At 28.9% G+C, this 23,773-nt stretch overlaps 5 protein-coding genes and 1 non-coding gene across 7 annotated transcripts; 2 read left to right on the top strand and 4 right to left on the bottom strand.

The window, feature by feature from the left end:
- The first annotated feature begins 816 nt into the window (after positions 1-816).
- LOC145742081 (sequestosome-1-like) lies at positions 817-2,884 on the top strand. The gene is made up of 6 exons (XM_082559832.1): positions 817-1,080; positions 1,156-1,305; positions 1,434-1,725; positions 1,831-2,001; positions 2,081-2,149; positions 2,318-2,884. The coding sequence occupies exons 1-6, from the start codon at positions 964-966 to the stop codon at positions 2,497-2,499; spliced, it is 981 nt and encodes a 326-aa protein (XP_082415958.1). The 5' UTR covers positions 817-963; the 3' UTR covers positions 2,500-2,884.
- Positions 2,854-9,559, bottom strand: LOC145742080 (uncharacterized). Its single transcript, XM_082559831.1, has 14 exons — positions 9,406-9,559; positions 9,172-9,261; positions 8,970-9,044; positions 6,394-6,487; positions 6,191-6,300; positions 5,838-5,983; positions 5,490-5,610; positions 5,177-5,311; positions 4,748-4,923; positions 4,423-4,527; positions 4,029-4,197; positions 3,792-3,942; positions 3,524-3,637; positions 2,854-3,270 (listed from the first exon to the last, which is right to left on the bottom strand). The coding sequence occupies exons 1-14, from the start codon at positions 9,532-9,534 to the stop codon at positions 3,185-3,187; spliced, it is 1,701 nt and encodes a 566-aa protein (XP_082415957.1). The 5' UTR covers positions 9,535-9,559; the 3' UTR covers positions 2,854-3,184.
- A 2,886-nt stretch (positions 9,560-12,445) lies between these two features.
- Positions 12,446-18,796, top strand: LOC145743026 (uncharacterized). Of its 2 annotated transcripts, none has more exons than XM_082560885.1 (10): positions 12,446-12,581; positions 15,165-15,250; positions 15,373-15,467; positions 15,698-15,884; positions 15,986-16,047; positions 16,362-16,544; positions 16,695-16,807; positions 16,910-17,396; positions 17,519-17,659; positions 18,121-18,796. In XM_082560885.1, the coding sequence occupies exons 2-10, from the start codon at positions 15,194-15,196 to the stop codon at positions 18,371-18,373; spliced, it is 1,578 nt and encodes a 525-aa protein (XP_082417011.1). In that variant the 5' UTR covers positions 12,446-12,581; positions 15,165-15,193; the 3' UTR covers positions 18,374-18,796. The 2 variants fall into 2 exon arrangements, with proteins under 2 accessions (XP_082417011.1, XP_082417010.1); XM_082560884.1 differs by lacking the exon at positions 12,446-12,581 and adding an exon at positions 14,256-14,480.
- A 126-nt stretch (positions 18,797-18,922) lies between these two features.
- Positions 18,923-19,958, bottom strand: LOC145743524 (uncharacterized). The gene is made up of 3 exons (XM_082561510.1): positions 19,851-19,958; positions 19,563-19,751; positions 18,923-19,488 (listed from the first exon to the last, which is right to left on the bottom strand). The coding sequence occupies exons 1-3, from the start codon at positions 19,878-19,880 to the stop codon at positions 19,084-19,086; spliced, it is 624 nt and encodes a 207-aa protein (XP_082417636.1). The 5' UTR covers positions 19,881-19,958; the 3' UTR covers positions 18,923-19,083.
- A 651-nt stretch (positions 19,959-20,609) lies between these two features.
- Positions 20,610-23,752, bottom strand: LOC145743167 (p21-activated protein kinase-interacting protein 1-like). Its single transcript, XM_082561076.1, has 7 exons — positions 23,441-23,752; positions 23,065-23,191; positions 22,709-22,865; positions 22,209-22,437; positions 21,860-22,013; positions 21,229-21,387; positions 20,610-21,049 (listed from the first exon to the last, which is right to left on the bottom strand). The coding sequence occupies exons 1-7, from the start codon at positions 23,678-23,680 to the stop codon at positions 20,955-20,957; spliced, it is 1,161 nt and encodes a 386-aa protein (XP_082417202.1). The 5' UTR covers positions 23,681-23,752; the 3' UTR covers positions 20,610-20,954.
- Trnal-aag (transfer RNA leucine (anticodon AAG)) lies at positions 20,758-20,839 on the bottom strand. Its single transcript has one exon. It is a non-coding gene; the product is annotated as a tRNA-Leu (tRNA).
- Positions 23,753-23,773: the final 21 nt, after the last annotated feature.

The following is a 23,773-nucleotide window of genomic DNA, read 5'->3' on the forward strand; positions in this document are numbered from 1 at the left end:
AAAAACAATATAAAAGAAAAGGTTTCTTACGACCATTCTTAGTGACCATGTTAAAATGTACCAAAAAAAACATTAAAAACAAACATTGCATCTATTTTTATTCTTCTATCGCGTCTTTTTTGTATTAGTTTATTTTCGGTAAAGAAAGGCCGACATTAAGATAAAGTTTGCTACCCCGAATCGGCCTTGATTCGGCTTTGGTATTTTGCAATATCATTAAATATAATTTCATAGTACTTAATTTGCAGATTATTTTTTTTAGCCTACATAGGTTTAAACCGTTTATAGTGCGTTACATAAGGCGACAACAACATAGAAAAAGTTAGAAAAAGGTAAAGCGAAGTGTGCTAACCAGTTCATCTAAACGACACGTGTAAAAATAAATAGGACCAAACAAAAAATATTACTTGGTATGGCGAAATTTTACAAAGATGATTCGCTAACACTATTGTTTGCGCAAAAATAAAAAAGAAGGCCCTTAAGGGAATTTCCCCTATTGTACTGTCCAGTCATGTGATTTTCAAATTAAAAAAGTAATAGTGTTTCCAAATCTATAATGTAAACTTTAAAACTATAAATGATGTAAAATCTCTTAGCTTAAAATTTTATTTTTTTAATGTTGAAAATGAACTACTAGTTAATAAATATTTGCAAATAAAACAAAATTCTATCCATTTACTAGCTTGTAATTCAAAATAACCCCCTGTGTTTATACTTTAAAACTGGAGTGGCAACACTAAACTCGCTTAGTCATCGTCATAGTTTGTTATTATTATGAAAATGGTAAAATAGAAAAAAATTTCTTCAATTTTTTCATGTCACCGATCTTGTATTTTCTAGATCATTCTTTCGCCGAAATTTTGCTATAAAACGTGCTCACTTTAAGCTGTTATATCACAACCAAGAAGAAATAATAAAGTTATTCTACTTTCTACATCCGAGAAGAAAAATAAAAAAGTCATCATGTCTTTACAATTTAAAGCATTTTTGTACGAGCTTAAAGCTAACCGACCGAAGGAAATTCGACGTTTTGCAATTGACCAGGACGTTTCAAGTAGCTACGATTATTTGAGAAGAAAGGTAAGTTATTTTTCTTAAACTAATGACATTTTTATAAATTAAAGCCAACTAAAACATCGTTTTTTTATAAATTAGGTTTCATCAGTATTTCCCAATTTGGGAGAAGACAACTTTGCCTTGCAATGGAAAGATGCTGAGGGTGATTTTATTTGGTTCAACTCTGATGAAGAATTGATGCAAGCACTTGGTCAAATTAGTGGAGATGTCTTTAAGCTCTACATCAAGGTAGATTAAATATTTTATAAACTAATTTATTTACTTAAAACTTGTAATTATTATTCAATTAATAGCACTTTCAGTCATTAAATAAAGTAAAGTTAGATAAATATTTTTTAATTACAAATTTTGCGTAGGAAAATTCAGAAAAAAGTAATGAGGACTCTACCCCTCGATGCGGTGGTAGAAATTTTGGCGAGGGAGCTAATTATGGACCATGGGGATACCAGGGTGGTTGCCCCCAACGCCCTCCATTTGGACCCTTTGGTTTTCAATTTAGACCCCCTTTTGGTCAAGGTCATCCCAGATTTTCAGGTTGCCCATTCAAAAATCAGGAGCAAAACCAACAACAAAGCAGTGAGACTGGTCAAAAGCAATCAGCATCTACAAGTGCAAATGAAAATGAACAAAATCAAAGTCAAAACAATGGTAAACCAATAATTTAACAAAATTTGTTTAAATATTTACTTGAATCTTGTTGTATAAACTGTTAAAAGAATAGGAATCTAAATAACAATTTATTTTATTTTTTAGCTAATGATTACTTGCAAAGCATGGGAAATGTGGTGGCTGATTTCTTGAGCCCATTTGGTATTGATGTTGACATCAATGTTGAACATAAAGGAAAGAAAACGAAGTGTGAAGGAACTAAAAATAAAGCCGGTAATGAAGAGCCTAGCAGTTCGGAAGATCAACAAACTTCGGGTAAGATTTTAAATATTATAAAATTTACAGAAATTCTAATCTTTTTTTCTAGTTTTGTTAAAATTTTTAATTTCAACAGAACCTTCTGCACCACGTAGCCCAGGTGAGCCAGATTGGACATTTGTCAAGGAAGATGACCAAGAAAAAGGTTAGTTGATTATATAAATAAATAACAAAATACAGAGATTTTTGTTTAAGTGATAAATAACATCTTTATTTAACAGATGAGCCGAACCTAATATTGACATTTTATAAGCATAAGCAAACAAAAAAACTAACGTATATTATCTAAGTAAACAAACAAAACCATTTTTAGGAGCAACCCAGGATGAGACAATGGAAACAGAAGATTCTAGATTTGACAATGCGCTGCAACAGCTGATTAGCATGGGCTTCAATGATAATGGTGGATGGTTGTCTAACTTGGTGAAGTCATGTAACAATGACATACCCAAAGTATTGGATGCCATGCAGCCTGCCAAAAGTGGCAGCAAGTAAACCTTGAATAGAGATACTTCGTTTTCCATTTGAATGGAAAAAATGTACATAGACTAACAATGAACATTTGTGGGATACTGTTTATAGCATGGCACTTTGTTAAAATTTTAAGCACTTTTCAGTTTTATTTGTGTATTATGCTTGGTTTCGGAACTTTTCTATCATGGTTTTTTTAAGATTAGCAATATGCCCCTTTTCTGTATTGTATTTTAATTGTATGGCTTTTGTTTTTAACCTTTCACTTCTTGGTTTAAAAAAATGTTAACTATAGATTCTGATTATAATTTTTTTACCAACTTTATTCTTTATACACTTTTCTATGAAATGATCTGTTTTAATATAATAAAATTGTATATTATTATTAACATTAAATCAGCACATTGCACTATAATGTCAAGTTATTTTACCAAAAAGTAGTAAATAATAACATTAATATATACAAATTTAAAAAAGCTCCCATTAGTTTAACAGTTATAAAGTAAAATATTTGATAATATTGAAAAAATGTTATACTAAACTTTGAGATCTTAAAATATCATTTTAAAATAAAAAGTAAGGCATGATTATCATGGTGTTGGCAACAGGAATAGGATAATATAGATATAAATATGAACACTGTATACTTTTAAAAATACATAATCTGTGCAGTGTAGGTTTTGGCAAGGTAAAAGAAATATATGTTTCATTAAACCTTTTTTCCTGGTATCATGCCACCAAAATTAAAGTTTCCTTCAGGAAATTGAAATATTAATTCAGGATAACCGGGTTTGCCTAAAATTGTAGAAAAAAATGTATATAAATAAAATCTAATTCCAAAAATAAAATCTAATTCCCAAAAAAAAATAAATAAATATAAACGTAAAAATACCCTACTATCTATGTAATTATATATTTTAAAGGTTATTTATTTTTGATAGTAAAAAATAAATAAACTAACTGTTCGCTTTACTAAAAATCTACTACAGAAAATAATACAAAAAAAAACTCTTAAGCCACCACCGTTTAAAAATATAAAACTTTTTACCTTTCCCGACAACTTTTAAAACACTGTCATGTCTTTTAATATTTCTTGCAAGTCGATCAGTAAGAATAGTTTGTGTCCAGGATGATAATGGGGCGCCCAGGTACATAGTAGACCCTAAGATTTTACAATTTATGTTGTTAAGTTTAGGGTTGAACAAATGTAATAACAAAATAATTTTTTAGTCATTTTGACCAAAGATTTTTTGATTTAATTAAGATGATTAAGATTTCAATTTTTAGATTTAAATTTATAAAGGTTTTGTAGTTACTAAAGCAGATTTCTTGTTCAATAAAAGAAGCTTTGTAATTATTGGCCATTAATTCCTCTTTGCCAATTTTTTGTGCAAATTGTAAAACGTCATCAGCGTAATAAAAATTTCCAGGAAAACTTTCCTTCATCAATCGAATCAAATCAATATTCTAAAATAAATTTAATTTTCATAAAAAAATTAAAAGACTTTAAAAAACCTTGTAAAAATATTAAACTACAAAACTTAAAACATTACATTAGGAGGACTGGCTAGATAAATTGTCTTAATACTGTAATCAGCCATCTTATCCTTGATTGCTTGAATAAATGAAGTTCTAATATCTTCATCATAGGAAAGACCCAATGTGATCTTACAAATCTCCTTATTACGCTCCCGTGCACCTTTTGGCCGAGACGGTTTGCACCTAATGTTATAGTTGGTTTTATCAAATTTATATTTGACTAAAGTCATTTTGATGTTTCGTTTAGTAATATTTAATTCCTAATATATAATATAACAATGAAATTTACTTTATATAGTAACAGACACCAAAATATCTTAAACCATCTTTTTATTTGTTTAAACACTTTTTAAAATGACTTAAATTCTTAAACAAAGAATTATAAACATTCAAAAATTTCTTATTTACATGTCAAGCCAATCTGATTCGTATCTCCAATGAACAGCCATGTAAGGTTTTTTTCCCATAACCTGCTCCAAAAATTCCAAGGCAAACTTTCTTACAAGAAGAGGACTGTAAAATAATAAAGTTTATAAAGTTAGCAGGGTTTTGATATATAAAAAAAAGTGTATTAAGAACTAAACCAATTTTGAAGTATCAATATTAAGCTTAAAATGTATGACCTCAATCTTAAACAATATTTTTAATTTGACAAGCTTATATTTTATTTTTATAGAATTTTTATTAAAATTAATTTTTAATGTTTTGACAGAAAAATTAGAATTTAACTTACCGCCAGAAATTTTTTGCAATTCTTGAAAATGTTGCAAGCCAACGATCCTGACTAGGGAGACATTTTTTTCCGTAAATAATTCCCATACATTCGTATTCATCAGCTTTTATTATTCCTTCTGATAAATCATTTGGAACTAATTCCTCGTAACTCTTAACAGTAATTTCTTTCATAATCTGAAAATTAATTAAGAATAAACTAAAAAATAAAATATTAACATCGGTTACCCAAGATACACAAAAATTAATTGTAAGTTAAAAACCAAATTAATTAATTTTTTTGGAGTTGAATATTGGAATAAATATAAAATATTAACTTATATGGATTTTACAAATTTTTATATAGGCTATATAATAAAAATATACACAATCAACTTAGTAAAATCAGCGTACTATAAAAACTATAAAATTTTATATAACTTAAAATTACTTTTAAAGATGCAGCTCTTTGAAAATGTTTAATTCCATCCATTCTCTTGACATCTACCTCACCACAAGTAACTTGAACATCCAATTTTCCTGAACATTTCTTTCGAAAATCTTTCATTGAGATAACATCCATTGCCTAAGCAAAGTTTTAAAAAACATGATTGTTTATTTTATTACGAGTTTAGAACAAAAAATAACATATATATATATATATATATATATACTATAGGCCTATTTAAGTTTATTATATTTTTTAGATTTTTTTTACAACATTTATATTTAAAAAAACTTTTAAAATTTTTTTTAAATCTCACTTTGCCTAGCAGCCCAGCATCAATAGTTTCACTTGGTGGCCAAACAAGATCAACTGTATAGTTGGTGTCGAAAATTGGCAAAACAAAAGGATTTTCAGCAGCATCACCCATTCTTGGATGTCTAGAAAAATTGAAAAATTATGCAATGTTTAAATTAACAATCATAAATTTATTTTATATCAAAACAAAATACCAACAAAATTTGTTCGTACAGCTATAAAACAAATCAAGTTAAACAGTACCAAAAATTTCACTTATTTAATATAAAGGAAAAAAATAATATAAATTTTTTTAACTGTAACATTAACATTGAATTTATAAAATCAAAATAAATCTTTAAATTTGTACCTGTGGAAAACAGGCACAACAATAGATCTTCCCATTTCATAAGCAGTAACTGCACCTTGTCGAAACAATCGAAATAAATTATTAGGACCCATATCGAAGTACAACATCGGTAAAACATATCCTTTCGATTTAATCGATGGAAGAGGCTGAAATATTTAAAAAAAAAAGTATATTAGAAATTAATTTAGGTGGTGTAAATTAATTAAAAAAGTTTGTTTGAAAAATCTCTTTTACAAATTTTTTTTTTTTACAAATAAAGAATAGGCCTATTTAAATACTAAAATTCATCCTTTAGACATGTACATTTGTTTATTTTAATATAGATTTATATATTGTATTAGTACTTTACTTACAATGTTCATAGAACCAAAATCTGTGCTAACTCCCAAATCAAGTGATGGTTTATTTGGAATTTCTTTGTTACCAATAATTTCAAATCCAACATTGATACCAGCATTTTTCGCTTTAAATAAAAACACATTTTAGGTAACCATAAACAACATTCCTAAAGTTTTATTAGCATACAACATTTTAACAATTTACAAAATTAAATTACCTTGTTTTACAGGCTGTTTTTTAATAGCTGGCGCTGGTGGTGCTTTCTTTGCTACAGGTGCCTTCGGTTGAACGTTCTTGGAAGCTTGTTCAACCTTAATACAAATAAAACTATTTAATTTTTCACTCCTTAATACAATATAACATGTCCTGTTTACTATTTTGCATACGAATTATTTATGCTTTTATGATGAAAGTTAAAAAGAAAACGTTAAAATACTAAAAGAAATGAAAAAATACGGCCTCGCTTTGTGCTCTTACCTAAGAAACGAGTGAGCAAAGAAGTTTAAATCGCTCGTCATAACCAAAACTACCAGTTTATATGGATTTGTTTGTAATATGGTCGCAATACAAACTAACAAAACTAATATTTCCACTATGTAATTTTGTAGATTATGATTAAATTGCGTAATAGTTAAAGTTTTCTATTATTTGTTTAGTGATATCTCATCAGGAAAGTTAGGTTTAAAAACGAGCTGGTCGTATTTGGTTGCAACACAAAAAAGCTAAACTCCAGATTAAATTATATAAATAAATAAATAGACAGGTTACGATTTAATTAATCTATTTTTCTTTATTATGTATTTTTAAAAATGTTGCAGCTACTTAAAATTTTAATATACAGTATTTAGAATTTACAACATTGCTTGGACACGTGCAAGATTTAAGAACATATGCAGTTGTGTTTGCTTTTTGTATTAATAAGATTTAATTTTTTTCATAAATCCACAGAAAAAGTTTTTAAAAAGTGCTAATTTATTGTATTAAAGAAAAAGACTGGGTTTGCAAAGTATCAAGATATTAAATATGTGCAAAACATAAGCAAGTTTATTTAACAAGTAAAAAACCTAGTTACATTCAGGACGTATTAGTTTGCAAATATCATCTATTCCTTTAAGTGTATAGCCAAAGAAAATTTCTTGTTTGGTGCAAAAAGTATTAAATGTATCAAAGAGAATATAATGTTATCAATTTACAACTTAAAGTTTGTTTAATAAGGAAACATTGCAAAAGATTAACGATGCGTTGCAATATGAAATGTAAGCTAAAAAAACAAACCAGTTCATCTAACGTTGGTTAAAAACATTGCTGAAATTTTAGCAAATTTTGTTTTTTTTAGATATTTAGCTTTACGTGCAACTTATTACAATCACTGTTTTAGGTTAACTAACGCCTTTCCAGCTAATTTTTTACAATGACCTAATAAAAGTTTAAATTTCTTAGCCAGGTTTAATTAAATTTGTGTAATTTTAAGAAAGTTTAATTTATAAATTTGGAGATTTTATCAACCCAAAAGAGAACAAATTTTTTTCTGTTTTATTTTTATGTAGTTAGTGTATTGTAATTTTAATTATTAAGCTTTAAAAGATGATTTTTAATAGTCCTTATCCAGATGTTGTTATATCTGAGACCCCTGTTGGAATCCGCCTCTTAACACAATTTGAGATTTATAAACGTTTTAGCAACTAAGAAATGACATCGTGGATTATATCGCAATCCTTCGCTCGCATGGCGTTCAAAAAGGTCACGTGATCATGCTTATTGTTTCCTTCGATTCAGTGTACGTCGCATTGTTAATTGCCATAGTACATTGTGGTGCTATTTTTGCATTCTCTTATATTTTTCAAAGCAATGATGCAATTTCATCGCGGATTAAAATTATAAAGCCATTTCTTATAATTTCAGAAAAATCTTTTGAGAAATTTAAATTACCTTACCCATTTTTTACTCTCGACGATTTAAGTTATCATAAGACAACTAAGGATTTAAACAAAAATAAAGTAGAGTCTGATTCTAGCATTGACGTCCATAAGGATCCCATTTGTTTATTTTATCTCGCAGGAACTACATCACAATCGAAGGCAAACAGCGTTTGTAAATTTTTGTCAAACGTTCAAATGCGCATCGTCGATATTCGAACACAAAAAGACTTGGGAATAAGTGAACATGGTGAAATATGGGTTAAAAGCCCATCCATGATAAAATAATATTTTAAACCGAAAGTTAAAGATTGGTTGGCAATAGATGCAGAAGGTTGGTTTCATACAGGTGACATTGGATACTTTGACGAAAACGAGTATCTTTATTTCGTTGACAGACTTAGTGACGTCATTAAAAAAATGAAGTATTAATATATCCTTCAGAGGTAGATGCTATATTAATTAAACACCCAGACGTTAAAGATGTTGCTGTTGCTGAAATTCATGACTTAAATAGTTTGAATGTAACGAAAGCATTTGTAGTTCCCATGTCAGAGTCGGCTGACCCTGACGAGATTTTTACAATGACAGGGTCACTGCTTTAAAACATATTCATGGAGTGCAGTTTATCAAAGTTTGGCCAAGACTAGGGCTTTGGATAAATCGACAGAAAATACATAAAAACAATATAAACTAACTATACATAACCAGTACTAAAATTCCTTCATGATATAATAGCGTTATAGTTGTAAATATTATCTTATATTTTACAAAATTTTAATAACAGAAAACAAGGTATTTTTGTAGCTTATGAAAAAAAAACACTTGCAAATTGTTATGATATATACTTATGTAATTGGTTATAAGTTAAACATACCGGTTTGTTTACTGCTTGTGGAGGTTGAGCAACTTGAACTTTTTGTAGCGCTTGCTCTTTTTGTACTTGTTCTATCTATAAATAATGAAAAAGTTATTCAGAATAACACATATTGTAAATTTAAGATTACGAAATGTGTGCTATAAATAAAAATATTTTTATTAATGTTTAATACAAAACTGTTTGTTAAAATGTAACATACTTGTTCTTGTAATTTCTTTAATTCTGCAGCAGGTATGCCAGCATCACTTTTTACTTCGGCTCTAGGTACATTTACTGGTGGTTGAATGTTCTAAATGTAAAAACGTATTAAAAAACATTATAAATACTAGCTCCGTTTAATGTTATTCCATTTTTAATTAAACGTTTTGCTGTAAAGATCGTAGTGTAATAAATTTTACAACTTCAATATAGCTAGATGCCATAATTCATTTACCGGGGTTTCATTTGTTTTTTCCATTGTGTGTGATTCTAAAATTTCCAACATAAGATAAACAACAGCTATAGCTCCTATTAATTCCAGACCCCTTTTTATCATCCGCTTCTGCATTCTTCTTAATACCATTTAGACTTATTAGAGACAAAAAATATTTCCCTATAACGTTTAAAAAGTAAAATAGTAGTAACTTAACTATATAACATAGTTTAGTGCCTCCGCGGCCTATCCTTATTAGCCTAATGTTTAAGTATGCCACGTAAATGTTAATCCCTTGCTTAATATAATCATTTTTTTATCCTTTCCTTATATATAATCTCATTACAGATATTAATTTTTTATTGTTTTTTAATATACGAGAACAGAACATGTAATTTAAATTAAATTTTACTTATACTAGTTTACTTTCTAAAAAAGTCTAAACATAATTGAAATTTTGAAAAAACAACTTTGGATTTTTGGAATTTTACCAAAATATAAATAACTATCCATAGCTTTGCACAAATTTTACAAAATTGTAATAAATAGTATTTCTGACAAGCATACCTGATCTGATAAACTAAAATCACCTTTAAGTTTATATTACTACTAAACTTTCCCTCTAATATTGCTGATCTTAATGCATAGTTTACTTGGTATGTTTCTTACACTGATTGAGCACGCTTTTACATAGTGTTTCGACGAAGTGCTTCTTCGTCAAAAAGCAAGAATACTTTGCCCGGGGCGAGTTCTACGTCGACAATAAATAGCAGTCTGACAAGAATGTATTATAGAAGCGTCATAAATTTGATTAGCGAATACCTTTGTTTTGCATACCTTTAAACGGTGAATAATAATCCAACAAAGAAACATTTTTTGTTTCAACATATGTGGTAAACGTAAAATCTTGACGACCGACCTAAACTTTGTCATTTAAATATAGTTTACGCTTGTAATTAAGGTTATAATTTATATTTGCTCAACAAAATGATAATTTTAATTTTGCAGTCAACGCCCTTTACACCACTACTTCCATACATGTACAATTAATTTGAAAAAAGTCAATGTAATTGGAAAGATTTTCATATTAAGTAAAAAGACAGATTTTTTTGATTTTTTTAGAAAATTGTATTGGTTAAGGGGGATAGTGTGTCTGAGCTATCGGGAAACACAGTTTCCACAGGTAAGTAGTAAAGTATTAGTGCGGCTCGAACCCGAGACCTTCTGGTTTGAAACCTGATGTCATGACTGAAGGTCCATAGACTATACTACTAAACTTTTTTTCCATATTACTTTAATGTGATAGGTTTTTATATCTCTTTGTTGGAAAAGAGTGTGCTGTTATGACGTGGAAGAGCTATTCGCAAACGCCGTGCTCTAGGACGAATAATCTGACAAATGTGCGGCTCGAACCCGAAACCTTTTGGCTTGTAGTCCGCTGCCATGACCGCTTAACCACACTACCGGACTACTACTAAACTTCTTACTTTTTAATATTTAAAATAAACTAGAATTATTTTACAGTGGCTAAAAATATTAATACTTTCTAAAACGTAGGTGGCGCTATTAAGTTATATCAAAAAAATAAAATCGCAAATCGACAAAAAATAGTCCGGTTGTATAATTTACTGGTCATAACAACAGACCATAAGCCGAACGTTTTTGGGTTCAAACCGCACCTGAGCCTATTTAGCCTTAACCCCAAAGCTTACGGATAGATTAAAACGCGTACAAACTGCACGTCCTACGCCCCCAAAAATAACAACAAAATATTAACTGATCAGAAATATTTAAATCAGTTAATTTTTTTCTTTATATTAATGTAATTCGATTAACAATAAATAAAATTGTTTTATCTTTTAAAACGGCATTCAGTTTTTAATAGATTCTTTTAAGGCCCAAATAAAATGATATAAAAACATTTAAATATATAAATAAAAAACACCTTTTAAACAAGAAAACCCTAAGTATAGATTCATTTTTAATTTTTAAAAGTATGACAATGTCCTCGGGCAAAGAGTTTTTAATAGGCACATATTAGAGCTCTTTAAACACGCCCGTTAAAATTACCCCAATTTGAAACATTATCCTTCTAACTATTCATCCAACTACAGACACAAAATACTTTCTCTGGCGCTTTTGCTATTCCAGTGTAATTAAGTCGTTTTATTAGCGAACAATTGACTTTTATTGTAAGTGTGCTGCCAGTCAACACGCATAGAAAGTAGATTGTTAACGTATTTCTGATGACCCGTATGTCAAATCTATTCAAGTCATGTAAGGGGAGGAAAAAACATAAGTCACTACAATCGTACTTGTACACGTCGCCTATTGTTAAGGTATACAAAAGTGGATATAACATAGAATTTTGATTTATGGTACAAAATACGTGGAAATACGGTAAACAGTTCACACACGTGTATTTGCGAGTCGTCAGGTGTTTGAAGAATATTTAAATAAAGTTTCAAGTTTATTTGATAGAAAATTTGCGAGAAGTACCCTTTTGAGTTGACTGCTAAATGTTAAATGAAGTGATTAAGTTTATTTAATAATTTTTTTGTTTATTAATAAAAACTTATCGCAGAAATATTCCAATAGGCATACAATGGCACAAGTATTATAAAATATATACACTCACATTTAAGCGCTCTTATACCTCACCAGCCTAGGATTTAAAAAAATATTGAAGCATTTGAGAGTAAGGCTACTTCAATCAATTTGTGACGTCATTGAACGGGTGAAAAGTCATCAGAAAGTGTGAGATTTACAAGTGACTTTTAAGTGCTCCGTGAGTGCTCGTGGCCGCTTAAATTTTGTTGACTGATTGAGGGTGTGACCGTTTAGGGTCAATTTTTGTTATTATTTTTAAAACTCTCGTGCTAAAATAACAGTATACATCACGCAAATGTCGTAACTAGTATTCCAAACACAGTTTAACTTAGAAATAAAAACGGCAAAATTCTGTAAAACAGTATAGAGTTTGAATTAGGCAAAAATAAAATTTAAAAATACGTTGTAGAAGAGATATAATAGTAGTGACAAACCTTTTTGTTTACATTTCAGATAACAATTTATAATTTTAATTGCAAGTTACTTAATTCAAATAGAAGAACTGAAGGATCGTATTTAATAGGTGGCTATAATAGCAAGAAAGGAATTTGTGTAGATATCTTCAGTTTAAAACAACAATTCATCAGGTATGAACTATCTTAAATTTTATTTCTTATTTTCTTACGTTTAAGTCGGTCAAGTTAACTGCTGAAATATATCAATGACAGTAATTCAATAAAGATGCAAAGATAAATTCACTTTGAGGTTTTAATGTTTTAAAGCTTAATATAGTCCTATTTTTTAGCCTGTCAGATTTTTATTATTTAGTTTTGATGTTTGATGTAATATAACCTCTTATACTAAAACCTAATCCCAATGTTAAAAAATCGGACCTTCGAGAAAGATTGATTTTAGGTAATGTTATAACATAAAACATACCCCAAATTAAACGGTACAATTAATCTCATATTTAAATGTAGTGAAGTATGTTTTTGTTTGTTAGAAAGTTGTTTTTATCGGTTACATGGTACTAAAAGATTATTAAGGTTAGCTAAGTTGCCTTTATATTGTATTTAGTTAACTCAACATTATAGGCATAATAACCTTATTATTGTGATTGGCTCGTCATACAAAGCAGCATGGTTAATTTTCACTTGAAAGTTTGTTTTTCTAAACGCATTTGCGATGTTTGCTTTTTGGTTTAAGATGTTATATTTTTCTTTTGGTCGTCCATACAACATCCCCTATTGTTATTTTGTTGATATCGTAAGAGCTGACAGATTGTGGTCGGTATAAGCGTGGATATCAAAATTCAAAAAAATTACAATAAGGAAAACACTAACCGCATTACAACAATATTATGTAGGGTTGCAAATTTGTTATTTTTTAAAGATAATCGGATATTAATACAAATTATAATACGCACAGTTCTGTACGTACAAAAAATAAAACATTTTCGTTTAAAACGCAGAATGTTATAATTCTTTACATATATTAAAAAAAAAACAATTTAAAGAAAATTTGGATTGCCAATATGTAACTTGTATTTTTTTAAATCAATGTAATAGTATTTAATCCAAACCTAGACTCTAACCTGAAGAACACTAAATAACAAATTACTAAATAAGTGTAGCCCATCCTGTAAGGTATAAACATACACCGTATAATACAATAATGTTTTTTCAAGCTGTAATAATAAGACATGGGATATTAACAAAAGTTTAATGTATATTTGGCTTTTGTTATTATGGTATTTAACAGGGAGTCGATATTACAAAAAAATAACCGTGACGTGACTTTATTTTTCTTCGTGCTAAGGCAAGCACGTTTTTTTCTAGAATAATATTTTCCAAATGTTCTAATCAAATAAACAAAAAAAAAAATACTTAAAAAGGCAGAAAATATACATCATAACTTTAAACGCAAGATACCAAAAATTAAAACAAAACAATTTTTGTATAACATTAATTTACAATTTATTATTAGTGATATTATTGCCGGCCTTAATTCAAAAATGCAAAAACTACTGCGAATTAATAGGAGTGTTTTCATGTGTTATGATAGCGTGTTGCCGGCCATTAAGGAAATTATAAGTATACGAAAAGAAGTTTAAGTGTCAGAGTCACTTAGCTACCGTACAAAAAGAAACTGTAAATAGAACGTGCGCATTAAAGGGCTCAACGTTACGAGCTCAAATATGATGTATTGTTAAACTAAGAAGGCTGTTATTTGTATGTATACTACATAGTTAAAATCTATGTTAACATATAAATAGTAGCTTATAACATAGGCTGGGTTAAAATATGCTATTTTTAGGCAAAGAACACTTTAGATATTTATATTATAAAACATTCAGTATAGGTTAAATGTAGTTAAGATGAAAATAGAAGAATTATATGCTACGACTACCAATGAAAAATCGTTAGAAATACGAATTCAGGTTCCTGACTACGTGTTAACAGCCGGTAGAAAGCAGAATATTCGTAAAAATGTTGCCCCTAAAATTTCGCTTGGTAACCATATATCAAAATCGTTGCAAAGATCAGGTAATTTGTTTTAACATACTGTGTTAACTTATGCACATGCATGTACGTAAAATTTCAAATATGTGTCATGAAATCTTTTACCAATATGGGACTTTTTAAAATGTGCGTTAAAGAATATTAAATATTTAGTTGAAATTCGAAACAAAGTTATAAAAGCCCATCAAGAAAATTTTTAATATTAATATGACTTGAATTAAATGCCGGTGTAGAGTTAAAATTTAAATTTAAATAACAAATGAAATTCTGTAGTTTCTGAATTGTCATTTTAATTTTTTAATTTTAAATTGAAAAATTAAAAAGAAATATAAAAAATAAATATGATGTTAAAACGATATTTTTAGAATCACGTTTCAAACGATAAAGCTAAAATATAATTTATCAGTATTGACCTAAGCAATAAGCTGCTAAGATTAACAAAACGACAAAACCGTATTGTTTGCCCAATTGACTGTATTAACATGCCGGAGCGTAATGTACACTTTGCTAAAGTCGCTTTCCTTTGACAGAAAAACTGATTTTGCTTAGATCCGGGTTTAAGAATATAATCTTGTCTTTAAATCTTTCGATAAAACAAATTATTACACAATGGCGAGCATTATTTTTTGGGGCAGAGTTAGATTAGCTGAAAGTTGTTTTAGTTAGTTTATCAGACATTTATGTTTTTATGACACTTTTCTTTTGCAGAGAAACGGAAGAGAGATCCAATATGTAACATGAAGATCGATCAGTTAAATAAACACGAGGAAACGTCTTACTTGTTGGATTCTGAGGTGATTTTTAGAAAAAACAAAAACAAATTAATAGTATTTAACTTGTATTTATCCAACCATTGCTATATCTTTGTTAGGTATATATCATATTTTTGTATTTGACCCTATATTATATATTTTAGACCAACCACGCAATTTTAGCAAACGTAGTTTCAAAAGAAGAACTATGCAGGTTCCTAACACCTCTAAAGTTTATAGAAATCGACACCTGGAGAAAGTAAATACTTTAATATTAAATATGATATTTTTGTTTTTTAACCTGAATTATAAATCCTATGGTACATAATAAATACAGCAAATAAATTAATTTTTACTATTTTATTTGGTGCTGAAATTTGGGGTTGTGATATGAACCATTAGAAAAATAAATAGTAACGATAAGGAAAATTCAATATACTGAATTAAGTGTTTACATTAAACAAGATTTATCGGTATTTGTATTAACAGAGAAGTGCCATACGGTCTTACTAACGAAAGTGATTCAGACCGAAGAAAATGGAGAACTCCGCTGGAAATCCTATGTTCCGAATCGACTGATGCCAAAACTGAATCTCTTGTAAACGCCAAACAAAATTTATTGCAAAATACCAACAACCGAAGAACCGGTTCTGCACTGAGGACTGCAAGGCGCCAGGTATAGTTTAACATGTCTTAAACCACATTCTCTGTCATTTTTTCCATTGTTTATATATCGTGTATTACAAATTGTTTAATCTATTACCAACAATCTTTTAGGGTTCCCTGTCGGCTCCATCCCGTAACCATGGAACCGTCAACACAAAAACATCAATATATGGGTTGGTTGAAACTTTACTTGTAATTTTATGTTGTTTTAAACTTCAGTAAAAAAAAGGAATAATTAAAAACAACAATAGGCTTCTGCAATATTTTTAACAAACCTAATTAATTATATATCTGTACCTAAGATAATAATGCAATAAGCCTATTTAGAAAAAATCATTTACAAGTATATTGTACATATGACCCTATATTTTTACATATGATCCTACAAAAAAGATCATTTCCTGTAAAAAAATTTTTTTTCGCCAAATAGTTATGTTTAAAAAAAATAGATATATATAAAGTAATATAAACCATAATTTATTGTTAGGGATGACGAAATAAAAACTAATAAAATTGGGGATGCAAGGATAAACATTCGACCTTCCACATCAATTGATCACAGTGCGTTACTCGATAGTTTAAACGGAGAAAGGTTGTTAAATTTGAGACAAAGATCTTATACTTCCGCAACGCTAAGAAGCAAACCAATTGATACCCTGGCTGCTACTCGGTAAAAAAATAGTTTTTTTTTTATTATGACATTATATTTAGTATCATATTTATACCTTAACACAATGCAAATATCTTAAAAAAGATAACCTTTGTAAACAGATATCTTTTAAACCTGTTTACTCTTGTAAACATGTGTGCCTATGTGTAGGGGTTATTCTTCGCTGGATGACGTCACAAGGAATACAAAACAAAGATTACCAACAGGCTTATCACTGCTACGTTCGAATGGAGAGATTTCGCCATATCGAGTCTGTTCAAACGGTAAAAATCTTTATATGGCTTTTTGTTTGGCATCTGAACTAGAGCCTTTTTTATCTTTTATATTCAACAGAACTTAAACATAAAACCTATACATTCTTACAGAATTGGCAGAGCAATCAAGGGGGAATAATGTTTCAAAGAGCAACGACATCACGGTGATATACAACTTTAAAAAATCCCAGCAACAAAACTCTTACAACAACAACAACACATTAACAACAGATCGAAAATCTCTCATTGATGACGTAACAAGAAACTTAGCCTTACCCTCGACCGTTCGGCCACGCACAAGAGGGGGAGAAAACATAACTCTTCCATCTTCAACGATGGAAAATTTAAGCAATCAAAGGCCAGCTACCAGGCCAAATAATACGGAAGGGTTAACAACCAGATCCAACCCTTATATGGATCCAAATATAGCTTATATTCCACAGAAAAAGCTATCAGGTAGTCACAAGGTTAGAAATTACTACACCGCCGCTCAAAATGGGTTGCCACCTTCTACAAATATGCAGAATAGAGTTAGTGATGCAGGTCATGTAGGGAAAGAGGAAAATGCAGTAACAAAACAACCTTTAAAAGATACTAAGTATTTTTTTCCTTTGTTTGCTGAATTAAGCATGTCTACAGAACTAGTCTGAAATATATTATAACATGACTTAAAAAACACATAAAAAGAAGCATTTAAATTACTCCAAATATATTTCTTAGAATATTCAACTCCGTAACAAGAAACTACAAAGTGAAAACGGAGCGACCAAGCACGACTTACTCATCGCCTTGGGTAGCTCAAACTTTTCCTGACCTAAACACCGGTAATAAACAACTCGACAGAGATGGTTATTACGTAAGGTGAGTTGAATATAAAAGGTGTAACTTGTATAAGGTTGCGCCATTTACTGATAATTAACCTTATCTTTTCCGTTAAATTTAGCGATTAAGTTGAGTAATAGTGATATATAATCCTGTTGTTGGATTTGTGGTTTAAATATCTTATATACGTTCTCATAGACCTTATAGGTAACATACTTTTTTGTTTGTATGAAAAAATATAATGGTATTTTAATAGACATACGTATAGTATAGCCTAAAGATGATATGATTTAATACATTTGTTTTTATTGAAAAAAAAATAAAAAATGTATAAGAACATTTAAATCGTACAAAAACTGTTGGTTAAAATAAAAAGCTAAATTTCTTAAACTAACATTTACTTTTTTATAAAATTTAAGTTTTTAAAACTTAAAAAATGTTTTATATTTATAAAAATCATAACTTTTTACAAAACCAACAAATAATTATTTTTTATTTAGAAAGCCAAACAAAACAGTGACATTTCGAATTGGCGAACAAAGGCCATTACCGCGCAATCCTATCCCTACCGCCACCAACGGCAACGAAAATATTTCTATGGTGGTTGTAAATGTAGATGATTCATGTGTCGATACTGACCAAAACAACAACTTGTCTTATAAGCCTAGAAATAACAGGATTTCCAATAGCAGGGGACTGCAAGAAAGGACAAATCATTTTGGGGCTTCTTTAACAATACCAGTTCGCCAATAAACTATTTTAAACAGTACACGAGATTTAAAATCGTTTTATTCTTGTCTGATAGTGTGGTATATTGGTCATGGCACTGAATTACAAACCCCGATCCGTAGTTTTGCAACACTTTTAGGCCCTAAACCCGGCGTTTACAAAGAGCTTAAACACGTCACAGTAGCAGTTCTTTCTCTAAGAATTAAAAAAACCTATCACCTTGGAGTAATATGAAAATAAATTACTTGAAATTTTTTTTTTTACAAATTGTTAAATAGGATGCTTTAGAATGTTGCTTAGTGTTTTGCGGATATATATACATAAAACATTTTAATAATACAAATTAATTGATCATTGTAAGTTTAACTTCGGGTATTATAAAATATGTTCCCTCCATTTTAAGTTTGCAATTTTGTTTTTTTTTATGCTAATAAATATATATATATACACGAAAGGTAAAATGGCATAATTTTTTTTAAGTGTCAACAAAATATAATGAAATTTTATTCACAAAAGCATTAAAAACAGTATAATAAAAAAACAATATTAAACAAATTGACTATAGCCCTTTAAACAAAATTGCAGAAACGTTTTGTGATTATGACACGCAGACTTATCAAATTTTAATAAACTGCGTCAGTCATTTTTAATGTCCGAACTGTCACACCATGTTTCCTAATTAGACCAATGCCTATGCAATTATATGGAGTATTTTTAAAGCAGTTTACGTAGTTTCAAGTTTCGTTCACAAAAAGTTTTGGAACTGTCGAGTCATTTTCTCCTTCCAAGCATATTTTAACTGGAAAGATTTCTTCTTCAGCAACGACCTGATTTGACTTTGTTTTAGTAAAATTTTCGTTTTCAAACAGTTTTGGAATTGTCGAGTCATTTTCCCCTTCCAAGCATATTTTAACTGGGACTATTTCTTTTTCAATGACAACTTGATTTGATTGAATATTTGATCTTGCTTTCGGCAACTTATTTTCGTTTTTAAAAAGTTTTGGAATTGTTGAGTCGTCTTCTCCCTCCAAAATTATTTTAACTGGAATTATTTCTTTTTCAACGACAACTTGAATTGATTGAGTATTTGATTTAGCCGGTTCAGATAATGTTTTTTGATTTCTCTTTCTTAAACTTTTCTAAATAAACATTTAGGATTAGTTTTTAGATATTATGCCTTTTTTTATATATATGAATTATTAATTAAACTTACCTTAGTTTTTTTAACAACAGAATTTAACAGTTTAACATCAAGAGTGGCAATTTTCTGATCGTCTTTCTTAACAACCTCATTTTTTGTAATCGAAGTTTCCTTTGCTTTTTCTGTAACCTGTCTTTTGTTTAGTACTTGGTTACGAAGTGATTTTCTACAAAAACGCCGTGTCTCGATTTTCATTTTTAACTAAATAAACAAATAAGGTTAAAAATAATATTTTTTTTTATTTGATAAAGTTAAATATATTAAATAAAATAGTAGGCTCTTAATTTAAACGAAGTTTACCTTTTCAAGTAGCTCTACTATGTTGTTCATGAATATTTGCAGCTGTTATTTTCTTCTCTTTGTTTTGATATTTTAGTAATAATAATTAACCCAGTGCAAAACGTCTTATATATAGACTAATTATGCTTTGCGAACCCGTTATAATAACAACGCGACTAAAATCATGTGATTATGCAACCACGTGACTAAAAATAAAGATGTTTGTAAGGCCGCTTTGCATGCGATGCTGTACGAACATTTATTAATTCAGTCAGACTTTTTGCAGATAAATTCAAGTTTTCATTTAAAATTAATACTAAATTTTGATATTCATAATACAAATAGTTAATAGAGATATATATCATGTTTTGATATTAGTCATTCTAAATTAGCTAATAATCATGAAACATTGTAAAAACAATCATATTTCGCCGACTACATAAACATCACGCGACAATCGAACCAGTCACGATAGAATACGTGATCAAAATTTTTTTGACGTCAAGACATTGGGATTTTAGTAAACCAGTGACTTGGCTGATTTTTTTAAAAACAAAAATAGCTTTGGAGTAATCTTTAATTTGGAAAATTGCAATAAAAAAGTTTTAAACATGTGACCGTAAGTCACGGGTTAAAGGGTGAAGTTTTGTATTTAAATTTCCAAACTGTTACTACATTTTGGTCCTATAAATTTTTTATTTATTTTAGTACATTAAAATATATTTTAAGAATTTAAGTTACAAATATTTGCTTCATTAGTTGCAAATCGCAATGTAACAATCCAAAATATCGGTCGAAGTTGGGTAGTAGATTGTTATTAATCACCAATGATAATGTACACGTATTGTACATTGTAAGTATTTAAATTTAATTGATCATTAATTTGCCGTTTGCAAAAGTTTTTTTTTACATTTAAAGCAAAAATAATTGGCAGCGGTGGGATTCGAACCCACGCCATCGAAATGACTGGTGCCTTAAACCAGCGCCTTAGACCACTCGGCCACGCTACCACATATTGAAAAGTGGTCAATCCAACAGGTTATTTCAATTTAAAATCACACCTATTTTAACTGCATACAGAAAAAAACAAAAATTTGTGATATTTACATTTTTAATTAAAAAAAACTAAGCCACTAGAACATTATCAACACCAGTTTTAGTGTTTTTCGATGCCGTCTTTTTTCCACGTTTGCGTTTTCTATTTCTTTTTACTGAATTATCTTTCAAATAAAAAAAAAATTAAAATAATGACCAATATTTTTTAACATGAAATAAAGAACTAAACGTTTAGAACTAAGATTTAAATTTGTGTTTAAATTTAATTTAATTTTATAGAATGTGCATTTAAATTTCTGTTTTTCTGACTAAAATGTATAACTAAATAAGTTTTAGTTATTACCTTTATTAGTATCAGTAGTTTCTAAAACTTTTTCAGTGACATTGGTTTCAACAGCGGCTGTGTTTTTAGTTTCTTGTTTCAATTCATCATTTTCCTTCCACACAGTCACACAAGTAAGACGAGCTTTTGTATCGATTGTTAACAAACATTCAGGAAATACTAATTTTGTTACATTAAAAAAAAAAGTTGAAAAATAATTTGCAAATTGATACCATACTAACAGTTAACAATTAGGTATGACTTACTAAGTACAATACCGGCAGCGTGGTGTAGTGGTAAAAACACTTGCTACAACACATATAAGGTTGTGGGTTCTGCTGAGCCAGCACCTAATCAGCAGCTTAATTATCGAGCAATTATTATCTATAATATCCCAAACTGCCACAGGCAACTCAAGATTGGGTCGGAGTAACTGATGTTACTTTATGTTTAAGTCAAGCATTCGACTTTCCCACATCGAGGATAAAAATATATACAAAAAAAAGGAAAGTGAAAAAAAAAAATCAAAATAAGTTTCAAAGTAACAAGGTTTCAATTTGCTACACCACTATTAGTAACACATAAATTTTTTTCATTAAATTTCTATTTATAGATATTAAAGTAAAGAAACAATATATTTATTGCTACTTACTATCCGGTGTTTCCGTAAAGTTTTCAAGATTAAAACTCCATATTTTAATTTTTCCATCAGAAGATACTGAAGTTAACCACATTTCATTTTCAGGTTTGTTAAATTCTTTTGGTGGAAGAAATGCCTTAACAGCTTTGACCCGGTTATCATGAGCCTAAAAATTAAAACATAGATATCAAATATATTTTTCTAACCTGAAATTGTTCAAGTGTTAATATCAAAATCAATATTTTACAAACAAGTTCAAGAACCTGTTAACTACACATCACTAAAAGGCATACATAACCTTAACAGTTTAACATTTAACTTTGTATTTTAACAATAAGTCCAAAATTATTAAAAAATATACTTTGTATTTCGAATAACATTTTCCCGTTTTAACCCCAAAGATCTGAATACTTCCACTATTATCTCCAATTATTAAACAATTTTCACATGTTTTTGTAAGTGGGCAAAACTGTACAGTCATTATTTGACAATCAATTGGAAATTCATGGACACAATTTGCTGTATTTAAATCATATATTTGTACATATCTTGATGATGCACTTGCATAATAATTTCCATCTGGAGACCACCTATTTATTGATAATTAAATTAAATCAGCATAAAGTAACTGTATATAGTTGTTAAAATTTGTAAATTTTTAATTGATTTTAACTTCAAATAAAAAATTTTTTTAACATACTTTTTACCAACTGCAAACAATTTATAAAATAAGTAATTTTTAACTAATTACGTATATAGGCCTATATTAAAAAATGTAAACAAACAAAAGTTAAATTATAAAAAAGCATATAAACTTTTAATTTTGTTAAGTTGAATATTAAAAAAATTAATAAACATAACCTTATATATTCGAGACATGATTTCTTGACATTTTTAACAAACACAGATCTGGAAGTAACCATGTTCCAAGTCCTTAAAGTTCCATCTTTTGGACAAACTGACATTCCTAACTTCCCACTCGGGTGGATGGCAAATGACGTTACTGGCCCCTTATGACCTATAAACAATTTTGACATTACAAATAACCATATTTAAAATGTAAAACCAAACTACATATATAAACCTTAACAATAAAATGTTTATACTTCATTTAAATTTTTTTATATACATTTCACAATACATTAAATATTAATTTTAGTACCTAAAAATTTAACAGTTATGTACTTAAGTATTGTAAAAACACAAACAAAAACTACCTTGTAAAGTTTTTAGATGATTTCCACCAGGTCCAACTTCCCATACACAAATATTTCCATCATCGCTGCAACTTATTAAATGTTGTTTGTCTGGTAGAATAACTTCATTTACTGCTCCTGAATGTCCCTACAATAAAAAAGTATATATTGTTAAAAAATTTTAAGTAATATGAGGGTTGTTATGGAAAACAAAAAATATAAAATCTTCATGGTTAATTGACTTATAAACCTTCATGGTTTAATTTGACTTATAAAAACTTCCAAGCAGTAAAATTTTCGATATTAATATATTGTAAAAAAATAAACAAAATCAATATTTAATTATTAAGAAACAAAACCAGTAGCAAAAAATGTTAAATAAAAGATTTTAACTTACTTGGTAAGATCCAAGTTCTTCCCCAAGCCTTAAATCATACAAACAAATCGTTTCATCTGATGATCCAGCTGCAACAAAGGGACCACATGTTGCAAGACATTTAATACAACCAGTTTGCGAATGGTCAGTAAACTGAGTTTCATATTTTAAAAAAGACTCATTTTCGGCTTTTTTGTCATTTAAAGTAACAGAATACCCGATCACGAGTTGTTCGTAGCAACCCACAATAACTTTAAACATTATTCAAAGTGCATAAACTGATATTATAACATTAAAGGCGAATCTAAACTGTTCCGTATTTAGTTAACAGCACGTGTGTTTTCAGAAAAATTT

The sequence above is a fragment of the Corella eumyota genome, chromosome 2, assembly GCF_963082875.1.
Source record: "Corella eumyota chromosome 2, kaCorEumy4.1, whole genome shotgun sequence".
NCBI classification, from domain to species: domain Eukaryota; kingdom Metazoa; phylum Chordata; class Ascidiacea; order Phlebobranchia; family Corellidae; genus Corella; species Corella eumyota.